The 13,217-nt window shown below is 40.2% G+C and overlaps 1 protein-coding gene across 12 annotated transcripts in view; it reads left to right on the forward strand.

Annotated features, from left to right (window-relative positions):
* Positions 1-847: 847 nt before the first annotated feature.
* LOC130151471 (protein spinster homolog 3-like) overlaps positions 848-13,217 on the forward strand; it is a 40,353-nt gene continuing 27,983 nt past the window's right edge. For 5 of the 12 annotated variants that reach the window (XR_008822585.1, XR_008822582.1, XM_056343790.1 and 2 more), the window contains exons 1-7: positions 850-1,168; positions 4,874-4,939; positions 5,405-5,541; positions 6,061-6,212; positions 7,089-7,155; positions 8,091-8,281; positions 10,153-10,305. Coding sequence is in view for 9 of the 12 variants with exons in the window: in XM_056343790.1 (XP_056199765.1) it covers positions 961-1,168; positions 4,874-4,939; positions 5,405-5,541; positions 6,061-6,212; positions 7,089-7,155; positions 8,091-8,281; positions 10,153-10,305 (974 nt within the window). In the remaining 3 variants the exon portion in view is untranslated. Of the gene's footprint in view, positions 1,169-4,873; positions 4,940-5,404; positions 5,542-6,060; positions 6,213-7,088; positions 7,156-8,090; positions 8,282-10,152; positions 10,306-13,217 lie in introns of all 12 variants that reach the window. The other 7 variants (XM_056343822.1, XM_056343841.1, XM_056343832.1 and 4 more) reach the window with 3 other exon arrangements.

The raw sequence follows: 13,217 nt of genomic DNA on the forward strand, positions 1-13,217 counted from the left end.
GGGTAATATATTTAAGACATGTTACTTAGATCTTGTTCTGGAAGAACAAGAATGCCTTCCTGTGTCTTCCTTTACTCCACCCTCAGACCCCTTTTTGGAGGAGAAAGGGGAAGAAATCACACTGCACAATTCAGGACAGTGGAATGCACACAGTTCTAGCAGGGTGAAGAGGGGCGGTTTTGTTTACATCTCCCTTTCTCTGCTTACTGGAGCATTCTCAGGTGTTTTTTTAATTGGTTTGGTTGGGACTTTTTGCTTGGTGTTCCCCCTTTCCCCCCAAAAAAGAAACCCCACTACAACCAGCAAGTAGTCTGGAGTATGAGTCTTCTGCTTAAGATCTGACCTAGAAACTCAGGACCCTACTGGAAAGGATTTTGTTCTGCATGTAGATCTGGCCAGTGCAAAGCGGATGAGCAGTAACAGGGAGAAGTGACTGGTCAGGTGGCAGGGACAAGGCTAGGTACCCCTATTTTAAAGGCCAAGTGTGTGTGTGTGTGTGTAGCAGGAACAGAGATCTGAGGTTCAGAGAAAGCAAATGACTTGTCCAGAGTTGTGCAAGAAGTCTGTGGTAAAGGAGGGCTCAAGTCAAAGATAGGTACCAGCTCTAGCAAACGAGCTTCTCTTTATTTACTTTTTTTTTCTTTCCTTCCCTCTCTTCTCTAGAAAGGCTATTTTTAGCTCTGGCAACTCATTGGGACCTTAGCAAAGATTATTTTAAATTTTGCGTATGTAATTTCTGCAATTTTGCTTTTGCAGAAACACAGAATTGCAGCTTCTTTCTGTTTAAAGTTCTTCGTACTGCAAGGAACGTTTAATTTCAATTTTTAGTGGCTGGGCTTCATTGCCGGAAATGACTGTAGTGATTGAAGTTCCTCATAGCCCAAACACAAAATTGACTTGCAGCTTGGTGCGCTAAGGAAACCCTTTCATAATCTATGGTGACATTCTGCACTGGGAAATATGCAAAACCCTGGCGCACATGAAAATACAGGTTTGCAGTCCCAGCCACCTCCTGAAGAGCAGAATTATGGAACTACTGCAGCACATGGGAGACAAGGTCCATTTGTGTCTGTGTCAAGGAACGGTCCAGCAAAGAAAGATTACTTGACAGCTGCTGTGCTGTGCTATGCAAATTTGATAAATTTCATGGATTGGTTCATTGTGCCAGGTGAGAGCCTATTTTCTCCTTCTAAGGAAAAAAGAAAATTAAGTTCTCAATAGCTCTACTTACTCTGTACTTACAAATGTTTTCTAAAGTAAAGATATGCTTTATGTCTTTTTAATCTTTCTCACTTACCTACTTTAGCCCATTGGTCATACTCCTAATGAAACTTTCAATTATAAATCTTGAGAGACCAATAAATTATGTATTAGTTATTAATGGTTAGTAGAATGCTATTAAAATCACATCTGTTAAATGCTTAAGATTCATATTTTTAAATCTAAGTCTCTTATAAACAGGCTAGCATACAGAGCAAGTAGTCTATTTATTGTGTCTGGATTCTACAGATTTGACTGAGAAGGTTCCTTTTATTGCATACAGCAGCTTACCAGGCCTTCTTTGGATCTAGTAGATTAGATATGGCATTCTTTTATCTGATGACTAGTGATGGGATTCCCCTCATTAAAAGTACAAAAATTATGTTGTCTTTATGCAAGTTTGTTTAGGGGAGGCTTAACTTCCTCATCTGCTGGAAATTATGTGGTTTCTACAATAAAGAATGTAATGTGATTGTGTAAAGAGAACTAAGACCCAATTCCTTAAGCATCACCTACCAAATTTGCAATTTGTTTTCTAAGAAATAACATCCTTCTTCTAAAATGTTTGGAGGTTTTTTTGTTGGGTTTTTTTTTTTCCTTCACCTAGCCATGAACAGTAAAGCATTGCTTCTAGTAAATTTGTGGGAAATTATGTTTTTTCCTCTTAAACTGTGGTGTGTGTAAATTACTCTGTTTAGCATCACTCCTAAGCATCTACCATGCTTCCAGGGATCTGATTTATAAATTGGGAGGAAATACTTGTTGTGAGCTTACTATATTTTACTTTTGAGTGGCCTGGAAATCATAAATGTTTTTAAACCTTGAAAAAACCCCAAAAGATGGATTATTAAATTTGGAATTAATATCTAGTGACAGGAGACAAACTTAATTATTTTGACTACTTAGAGCATTCAGAAATTTAAGGCATTTGGTCAATATCTTTAAAAACTGAGAGGCTAGTAGGTTGAGGAGTTTAAGGTTTTTCTGTTGAATGCTTCTTTACCACACATTTAAGAGGGAAGGAAACAAGTAGGAGTGTGTGCTGAATGATACTGCAAGACTGTTAGTGAAAAACTTCCATGTATGAGTTCTATTGTCAAGTAACTTTCCCTGGAGAAGGGTAGGGGACAGGAGAGGATGAAAATGTCTTTAAGATGTGGGATGCTAGGAGGGTATGTGCTTGGAAGGATTAAGTGCAAGCAGTCATTTGGCTCATTCCAGGCTTTGAACTATTCTTTGGCTCCTGTACATGCAAAGAGCTCAATATTTTCAAGAAGGCCCGTGAAGTAAATCTTACCTCCTTGTTAGCTTGCTCAGTTTCTTGTGAGTGAGGTACTTTCAGGTACATGTAAGAATTTGGGAGAAGAGGTGGGGTAGCGTCCAGGCCTTTGAAATAGCAAACATCTCCTGTGATTACGATATATGACTAAACCACTTTTTAGTTAGCTCTATGACCTCCTGGGTCAAGGGGGAAATCTGTAAATTGCAGTTGATACCACAGCAATATACTGTTTGTCTGCTAAAATTCAGCTGCATTACAGAATTCTTGCATCAGTCCTTTGGAGTTTGGCTGTCCATATCTATGAACATACTGTTAAATATAAGCTAACAGGAAAGTGAAGAAGGAGAGGCTTGAGCATTAATTTAAAAGTAAGCTGATGGCAGTTACAAAGTTGTGGTTTCCGGCCAGTTTTGCTCACAGGCTTTGACAGAGTTTGCATCAATTCACACAGAAAACAAGCTCTTCCACTTATCTGCTGAACTTGAGTCTTCAGTTTGTTAGAAACGGTGGTCATGCAGACTTCCTCCCCTCTGATCTGTCACCCTGTTCCAAGCTGTTCAGATAAATGCTTTGTAATTTGCCAATAACTGGTCAGGTCAGTTATGTGAAGGGGATAACATTTTAATGGTGCTCAGTGTGAAAGTTAGTTTGAGATAAAGTTGTGGTTCAATTCAAGTCTTTTGTAGGCTGGAATTTGTTCTAAATACTCCGTTCAAAACTGAAGTTCCTGTAAGACAGCATTTCTGTGCGTTGATAATTGGCTACCAGAAAGAATAGATACAATTGATTGTCCTGTTTAAATGATGCAAAATGTTTCAATGAAGTCACCAACTTAAACATCTGAGACCAAGTTTTAGGAAAATCCGAACTGCAGATGTTCAAGAGCGATTAAGAAACAGCTATAAAACCTTGGGTGCTGCTGTTAGGCTAGACCTGGATCTACGCTGCCTTCGAGTCAATCAGTAAATAGTGAGGAGATATTTTGCTGCAGCCACGGAGACTGTGGGACACCAGGGATTTGGCTATAAACTAGCTGGCTCAAGAATGCTTCTAAGTAGCTGCAGCAGCATAATATATGACATAACATGTAAAATACGCTGTAGGAGCAGAATAGGTGCCCCTTGCTAACCTCACCCTGAGCTCCATTCTGCCGCAGATCAGCTTCTGTGAACACAGCAGACGATTAACACAGAACTTGTTTTCTTAAGTGGTGGCTTCATCCTCTGAATAATGTTGTGATTTTGACTCTTTTGGCAAAACTAAAGCTGCATGAGAAGAAATGTCTTTTTTTAATTGATATCTTTCAATATCGGAGTAAAGGTATGCTTATTCAAAGCACTGTCTTCTGCTATTTTTATTTTTTTTTTTCGGGAATATAACACAGAAATGCAAGATAGGTGAGACGGTAGATCTGCAGCCTTGTATGCAGAAATGAAAATGACCTTTTTGTCTCAATAGCATTCATGCATCCATGAGGTGCCAGATCCATGGATCTTCCCTCCATTTGTTGCTTGTGTGACTTTCTTTCACACCTTTCAACAACATTTTTCCACAGCTATTGGATAGTTAGAAATTGAGGTGGAGTTTCTGTCAGCCATTATCACAAACAGAAACAATCACTTCTGGTGAAGTTTGTCTGTCCTTGTCACCACTAAAAATGTTAATTTGTTAATCTCATCTGATCTCTGCAAAATGGTCATGGAAATATGAGCAGAATTACACAACCAGAACTGTGATCTGAGTGACAGTAGTATTTCCCTGATTTAGCCACCATGGTTTAATGAATACTGTAGCCATTTGCATCCTGAAAAATCCTACACTAATTTGAATACTGTTTATAGTGAAAATATGAACAGTTATTATTAACAGAAGGCCTTTCAACTCATCTTAACATTTTAAGGTCACTAAAAAAATGTTAGGATTAACTGTATAAGATAACTGTATAAGATAGCAATCTCCTGGCTGCAAAACTTTGCCACTGTTTTGTTTCATGTTGTGTCCATGAAACTTTGAACTGTAAACTGTTTATGTGCTTATGTATTAGCGGTGTAAAAGAAACAGAAAACTTGTGATTGAAATAGTTGGTAAACTGACCCTCATAAAACACGTATAGTGGAAGATCATGGATTTTTTCTCTAGTGATAAGAATTTTTAATTCCCTGTGTATCTGTGCTTGTGGTAGAGTAATGGTTTACATTGAAACTAGTGAGCTAAATGTGCTGCAGTTCTTGGCAAGCCCTCTTCTTGAAATAAATCTTTGAGTTGACAAATTAATAGAATTACGAGGAATGAGCAGGGTTTGCTGTCATTCAGTATTTGGCTCTGTTGCAGGGATCCTGTTAGATATACAGAAATACTTCAAGCTTAGCGATGGGGATACAGGTCTACTGCAAACAGGTAATAACGTCTCTTTTGTTCAGATAGTTTACTTTGCCTTACATCTGTGTAGTCTGTTCCTAAAACACGGTATAGTTGCTTATTTCTTCTAGTTCCTACTGATGTGTGGTGTTGCTCACTTCCACTTGTGGGCAGGCTGACTATAATGCAAAACTGAAAGTCTTTGGTTCAGTGAAGACTGCAGTTCAGTCCTTCAAAAATCCCACAGTATATGAGTCACAAAAGATGAGGGAATTTCGCAAGAAATACAGAACCTGAGCAAGTCGCACGTTTCATTTTTGTATAGGTTTGTTTTGAACCTGCATTTATCTTTTTCTAAATATCAGTATACCTACTAGTTCTACAAACTCAGCCTGCCTTTAACCTCCGCCCTAAAAAATAGCCTGTGTTTCTCTGAGGGGTGAGGAGTACGCCTGATAAAAATAATTTGACCAATATTGTCTTTGCACCTTCTTGGATTTTCAGTCTTCATCTTGTGTTACATGCTGGCTGCCCCCATCTTTGGATACCTCGGTGACCGGTACAATAGGAAAATCATCCTTGGAGCTGGTATTTTCTTCTGGTCTTGTGTAACATTAGGCTGTTCATTCATCAGTGAATTGGTACGTTGCTTTTTTTAGAGAGTACTATGAAAATGATGTGCCTACATCTTGCAGGAGTTTGATAGAGTCCTTCTCTAATCACATTTGGCAAAGCCATCAGTGAGCCTGGACTAAATGGAACTTCGTGCAGGAATGCTTTAGGCGATGCCGGAGTCCAGCCTAGGCAGTGCAGGACCAGCACATTACTGTTGCAATTGATGGGATCTTATTTTTGTCCCAAACGTTTCTTGATTACGACCGTCTGGTGTAGCAGCTTGTTCAGCAAGCTTGTGGTCTGTCGGCCCTACCCTGTAGTTCCCTCTGGGTGTCACTCTAAGAAGTCACTATGCAGAAAGTAGAAACCACAGCAGTGGGATGTCAGGGGAGCAGGTGTGAGTGGGGGGAATATAGGCATACTCAAACGGCAGTGGAACTCTTATTTCCTCTGGTACATTTGATCCTCTAAAATGCACCTCTTTAACAGTAAGGATGCGTTCTTGCATGGGGTTTTTTGGACTGTAATATGTCTTTTCTCTGCAGTATTACTGGATATTCTTTCTTTCACGAGGACTAGTTGGCATTGGCACGGCCAGTTATTCCACAGTAGCACCTACCATTATTGCAGACCTCTTTGAGGAAGGAAAAAGGACCACGATGTTATCTATCTTCTATATCTTCATTCCAGTGGGAAGGTTGGTTTTCTTGCCTTGGGAAATTCTGACCACATCTGCAGTTCAATACACCCTGAGCCTTGATTTTGACATATTTTTATGCATATTTGTATTGGCTCTCGCAAAAGGATTTGTAACTTGCTTAGCACGCTTAAGTGGAGCTGGTTAGGCTTATTTCTATATTTACCTTGAAGAAAAATTTGCTTGCTTTCCCCAACATTTTTTAGGAAGAATCTAAACTCTGCAAACCAGTAGGCTTTGAATAAAATATTTAATGAAGTCTAAAAGGAATATGTGCGTGGGGGTAGGTAATTTGTTTCTCGGTTTTGGAAGGCAAAAGCTTTCAGATATTTGTTTATTTGACAAATTTTTCAAAACCTCTCCATTAAATGTCTTCCAAGGAAAAATTGGCATTTCCCTCTCTTTTAGTTAAAGTGAGATTGTGTCTGAAGAAGAGGAGGAGAAGGGCTTTTTAAGTGGTTTGGAGGCATATTCTTCATCAAAGCAGGCAGCCAAGGCTGAGCCCAGAAGGCAGATTAAAACAGAAAAAAATTCCTGCAGGACTTAATTCATGTGACTAGTACAGAAAAGAGTAAATAATAAACTGCTTTATGGGATGTCTGATCTGAGTTTGCAGTGTCATTCTACAGAATATATATTCCAAGGGGAATCTGAGACATTATTGCCACCATCTCAAGTCTGCTCTGAGGAGGTTAGACTCTTTTTAATACTGGCTGGCAAGAAGACTAGCATAGACCATGAGGGTTGTTTCTGTTGATCTGTTTTGAAAACTATGACAGAACACTTCTCTGTGCTCTCCTTAACTGGCAAGATGTGTCATTTCAGCCAGCAAGAATTCATTGGTGCCTACTGATTATTCCTTTCTGTTGTTTACAGTGGTCTTGGTTATGTCCTAGCAGCTGGCATGGCAGGTATCACGGGTGACTGGCACTGGGCATTCAGGGTGAGTTACTCACTTTCACTCATGGCTCTGAGCCATTCACTATAAGTTGAAATCTTCCCTGGGGTTTGGATTACTTGTGTTGAAAGAGGAGAGCAGCGGAAGGGCTTCCTACTCTCTGACTGGTCATGAACTTGGTGTTTAAGAGAACTCTTCCTGCAGGACAAGTGGAAGATTTATGCCTAGCTCTTGCAGAATGAAAGCAGGCATAGATGAAATTTTACAGCAGCCAGGGCAGGTGCTGACGTTCCTCTTAACTGAGGACACACTTGGAATGCTTGTCAGTGCACCAAGGACTCCTCAAACAGAGGAAACCGAAGGTGAAATGATCATTATACTGGTAGCACCAGTATAATTCTTCAGGAAAATACAGAGAGATTGTTTTCTGAAATGCTGTTGGGAACATCTTCTATTATTTGAGTTTCAAGAAAAACCCTCTTCTGTTCTGGATGTGTCATCATGATGTCTCTCTGTATTGAACACCTAGTGCTTAGGAAGTACTTTGTCAGATTGTCCTAACTTACCTATAAAATTAACTAGCAGGTACAAGATGAGTGAGGAAGAATGCTTACTGGAATAACAGTCTGATGTTACTCAGATAACACGGATGACTGCATCAGCGATTCTTGCATTTGTGGCCAGAGTACTACAGTACAGTTTTCTTTCTTCACATGTTTTTCTCCACAATCAGAAGGAGCGATCATGTGTCCGTATGATGGGAAAGGAGGATCTATTTTATCTTTCCTCCAAAGTCACGATAGATTACCAAACTCACTCTTCTTCTTTACAAATATGACGCACAAACAGCAAGTCACATCTATTTCTGAACGCATCTGCATTTCCGCAATATGTAATTCTAATGCTGAATTTGAATTGCTGTGGAGTTCTCACTGTAAGACAAAAAGGTATCCTTGACCTAACCAGTCTTGTGTTTACAGATAACTCCTTGCATGGGAGGTCTAGCACTGGTTCTTCTGATTCTACTGGTCCCTCACAGGACCCCAAGAAGGACAGCAGCACACAGAGCGCTGAGCATCTCTGGCACAATAAGAGTAGCAGCTGAGAAAGCAGGTGTGCAGAGAACTGCCAAGACTACTTGGTGTCAAGATGTCATATCACTTGCCAAGAAGTAAGTCATTTCAGCAACACAAGTTCCCTCCATTGAGGAACAACCATTCCATTATTAGAAATATGGCCATAAAATCCCACTCAGCTCCCTTGTATTGCATGCTGTATACAAGATGATTGAAAAGCCATTAGTAAAAAAACTTTCTTCCAGTCTTTTACAGGAATGCTACACAAGAGATCAAAGTTTCTTTGCTCTGTTATCCTTCCATTTTGAGAAGGGTGAAGGAGGCAAAGTTATGATGGCAGTGTGCTGCTATTTAAATTCGACTCTACTTTCTACGAAGTTTCCCCTTCCCTTTTGCTTTAACATATAGGGTAAGCTAGATTGGTAAAAGCACCTAATTAGCAGGTAGCTATCTGTAATTCTTAGTGCCTGAGGAAGGTTGGATCAGCATGTCCCAGGCAGCCTTTATATGGTATTTCTGAGCCTGCTGTACCTCTGATACAAGAGGTCAGTCTGTAGGACCCCAGTATGGTTTATAAAGTAATTGTACATATGTTTTGACCAGCTAACCTGTGGCTGGCAGATGACCTCCTCTTTTAACCATGCAAAAAACGAAAGTCAATACCAGCTGACCTGCAGGACAAAGCAAAACAGTGGCTGCAGGTTTCTCACCCCCCGCACTGGTGATAGCCCTTGCTGGTGCAGGTGGAGGGGCTGGATCTGGCTGAGAACAGCGGGTGCTGCACCAGAGCTACTCCAGGGCTGCTGCCCTGGGGCCCCATCAAATGCATTTTGTTTAAAGGCTTACTTTCCTGGGACCTTGTCTGTCTTTGGAGGGTTCTTCTCGAGGATCCAGCATTTTCTAGTTGACAATTAGATTTGCATCCTGTTTGCATCCAGAACAGCAAGTACACTAGAGAGCCAGTTTGTTGGATCACAATTTGCAGGCAGCATGGTCTGAAGGGAATAAAAAATGAACTTTCCTGAAGAAAAAATGAGCCTTTCTGATGTTTCAACAGCTAGACTATTGTCAAAGTTGCTTTCCTACAAAGATGTTCCTTACAACCTCCAGCAATGTTGTAAAAATAGATTTAAAGTTTCTTTTCCTGTAGCAATTGATTTCCACAGGTGGTTCCACTTTTAATCAAGCCTAAGAGTCCTTTATCTTTAGAAGGTGAAGAATTAGGTTCATATCTTAACAAACCCTTTAGTTTGGTGGTCACCTGGTCATTTCAGCATTATTACTTAGTCTTAAGATTTCATATCCCACTATTGACCTCAAAGGGGACTTTATCCTAAACTATTAACTAGAAAGATGCCATTAAAAAGTTAATTTTCCCCTTGGAAGGAGACAGAGTTTGGATGGTTTTTAAAAATACTTCTCCTTTTGTCTGAAACCTTGTTGTGCAGACTGAGAATCTATTTTTACTTACTCAGGTAGAGTTAAAGAGTGCTTCAGCCACTACGTCTTAACAGTTCGGAAGATCCAGATGTTACTGTCATTTATACTGGTTACTCAAACAACTTAAAACCATCCTGAGGCATTTAGATTTGCACGTAGAACACTTCATTTAGCTACTAAGCCATTGAATTCTTGCCCACTCTCCTTTGTTGTAGTTCTGCTATCAAAAATTTCACAGCAATTATTCTAGGAAAAGTTGGCAATGCAATCCACAAGAGACCAGGACTGGGATTTAACATGAAATCAGTAGGTCATACTCTTTGCTCTAATTAGTACTTTAGTGTTGAAGTTCATCGATAAAGCCTCATTAAAGTTTCTGTCTTCGAGGGAGTGCATTTTGATTATAAGATGTCTGAATGGATTATTTTGTTATTGCTTGAAATCCTGGGTATTGCAGGTAGGCTTTCCCTTTTTCCTCACCCCCATTCTTTCTAACATCTCTCATTTTTTTACTTTTGACTTTTAGCTGGAGTTTTGTGTGGTCCTCGCTGGGTCTGACTGCCATGGCCTTCGTTACTGGAGCCCTAGGAATGTGGGTACCACTGTTCCTTTACAGGGCTCAGGTTGTCCAGGGCATTGTATCACCATGCTTGGAAGAATCATGCAATTCATCTAACAGGTGAGGTGTGCACAGCTGTGGAAACACACTTGGAAGCACTGCACAGTGGTAAATCACAGTTTGTTTCCAAAGGCAGAAGGTAGGATGTGACTGCAAACACTTCTTGTGAAGGCAATTGGGTGTGAATATTAGACTAAATTGCTTCCAGGTATGCGGAGACACTCCTATTTGTTTGTTTGTTTATAATCACTCTGTTAACTGAGAAGATGCTGCCAGCCTTATTTAAGTAAAGGCAAAAGAAGCAATAAAAGGAACACTCAGGGGAAAAAAGGAGCCGCTTTAGCAAGGAGACTTCAGTCAACTATTGACTGTGCACCCCAAGCTTCTTAAATACCCATTGAAGTATGTGTAGACCCCGTGTTTTAATAACTTTCCTATTATCTTCTTGTTAGTCTGGTTTTAAAATTCCTGCTGTGTTGGCCAGGTCATTGTGACTCCCAGGCTAAAGCAAGCCTGATGAATTTGATCTAGTATCATATCATTACATCAAAATTAGATCATTTGTTCTTGTAACTGCCAGCAGATCTCCACTTACAGAGGCTGTCCAGACCAATAAAGATTAATAAGTATCAAATATTGGATACTTTACAACAGGAGAGGATTTGGAAGTAATAATAATACAGCTTTTGGGAGATCACTTTTCCTCAGCTAGGAAGAGATTTTTTTTCCTTACAATGTGTTATCCAGAACAGAAAAAATGTATTTGGTATTCCTTTTGAGTCTTCATGGCCACCCTCAATAACAGGGAGTGCTGGGACAATTCTATGTACTGACTCCCCTACCAGTGGCCTCCATACAAGTGCCCCTGCGTTTCTTCCGGAGGTATACCTAATCTGGTTTCAGTCTCTGCCTTCATGATGGATTTCCAAGAACTAACTGCTTACTACCTTGTCTTTACCTGGAAAGACAATTGAAGGGAAAAGTAGTAATTGTATCTTGATTGTGTCCTCTGGTAATGGGGTTCTTTTGCTTTTCTGCAAATGGAATAACCAAATCGACTCAAAAGTGGTTTCGGAGTTGTGGTGTAACCAGATGGGTTGAACAGTCATCCACAAGTACTTCAACGGGAAATGCTGTTGTCCTTCCATGGATGCCACCATTAGAACTTCACTTAATAGCAAATAATGCTGAGGAAGGGAGTGAACTTGGGAGTCTGGCTCAGGGTAGGCAGAGAAGGGAAGCTGAACAATTTGAACTGTTTGGCTGTATCTGTTAACAGATACAGTTTAAATACTTCTAAGCTGAAGGTGTTAGCCCATGTTTTGTTTTCTAATCTACCTTCTCAATTACGTATTCCACAGTGGTGTTGCTAAAGCAGACGTGGTCTTCAGGGAAGTAAAATGGAGGACCTGATAGTTTAACCTCATGTACTGCTTCTTACAGGATGCTTTAAAAATAAAACCTTGGCGTAAGCTAGTGGCAGAAGCAGCGTAAGGTGGGTTTAGACTCTTATTCCAGGGGGATATAAAGAAACATATAAACAGCTATGTCAGACCTGTAGCTGATGGTGCTGGAAGACTGAGCTGCACATTCCGAGACCTGCCCAGGGATACTTTAAGGACCTTTTCCCCTCTGGCTGTTCAGCAGTTGCAGGTTTTGGTTAAGGATCAGAGCTGTGTCACTTACACTCCCTGGAAACAAATTCAAACGGCACCACAGCTGACTCAGCTCTCAATCCCTTCAAGATAAATAAATAGGCAGTATGAAGTTTTTATTTAGGTCTTTATGCAGGTGCTTTCAAACAGACCAGATGGATAGGTGAGCATCTCAGATGCTAAAAGATCCTGCAGGAGCCTTTCCCCCTGCCTAGGCTTCTGTACTTTCCTACTCCCTGTCAGCTGAACTGTGGATTTAATTTTGGCTGTTCCCTTTTCTTCCAGCTGTAGGTTTATTTCAACTGCATTTTACAACACATGAATCTTGTAAACACAATTGCGTGATTGCTTCGATCAACTAATGTCACCTTGGAACTTGCCTCTGCTGGACAAATCTCTTTAAGTCAGCTATTCTGCCTAGTGACAATCTATATTGTCACTATCAAGCTATAGTGAGTGATGGATCAGAATACAGAAAAAATTACAGGGAGACTAAAAATATGCTTAAAGTCTGTTATCTTGTATAGCACTACTTTTTTTTTTTTTTTTTTTTTGTGTAGAATTACTGAGTTCCTCCTAATTAGCCAAAAATAAGTTAAAAATCAGATGCACTGTAGTTTAAAGGACTAAATCATATCCTAGCTGGTTACTTTGCTTTGCAGTCAGAGGAAGCTTAGGAAAATGTACAGAACTTGCCATGTAGCACTCTGAAACATTTAGAGACACTTGTGCTCAGGACACAGTGCTCTTGTCCCTGTTTGTCTCAGGAGAATTATGATGCATTAAACAATCAGTGGCACCACTAGTCTTGTTGCAAGAGACTTGCTTTGTCATTAGGATCTCATTTGGGACAGAGAGAAAAGTATATATGGAAGTCCCTTTGGAAGCTGAATCTTCTAAGCTTTTCAAACACATACCTTTAAAACATGAACTTGTCATTCCTGGCAAACACATTTGCATTTACAGACACAGAAAGCTGAGTGGCATTTGAAATTCTGCATTCAGAAGGTACTACATGGACCTCCCACTCGTTAACTATTCAGTCTTCTTTGAACTCTTTTGGGAAGTGGAAGATGTTTCCCATAGGGAAATGACTCATCTCAGCTGTGCTAACTAGAGGGTTATAATTTAGATGTATATAATTCCATGTGATAGGAACTCTTCCAAGACAGCAGATTGTGATACAGCGTTATTCCATCTGTGTTTTAGGGATGACTGAGTAGATTGGTTCACAAGGTAACTGAGATGACCGTCTCTCTGCGAAATCACTGGATATCCAAGCCAGGTCATACTGAGAAGAGCCCTCCTTGAGCCTGG

This window comes from Falco biarmicus, chromosome 1, assembly GCF_023638135.1.
Source record: "Falco biarmicus isolate bFalBia1 chromosome 1, bFalBia1.pri, whole genome shotgun sequence".
Taxonomy (NCBI): domain Eukaryota; kingdom Metazoa; phylum Chordata; class Aves; order Falconiformes; family Falconidae; genus Falco; species Falco biarmicus.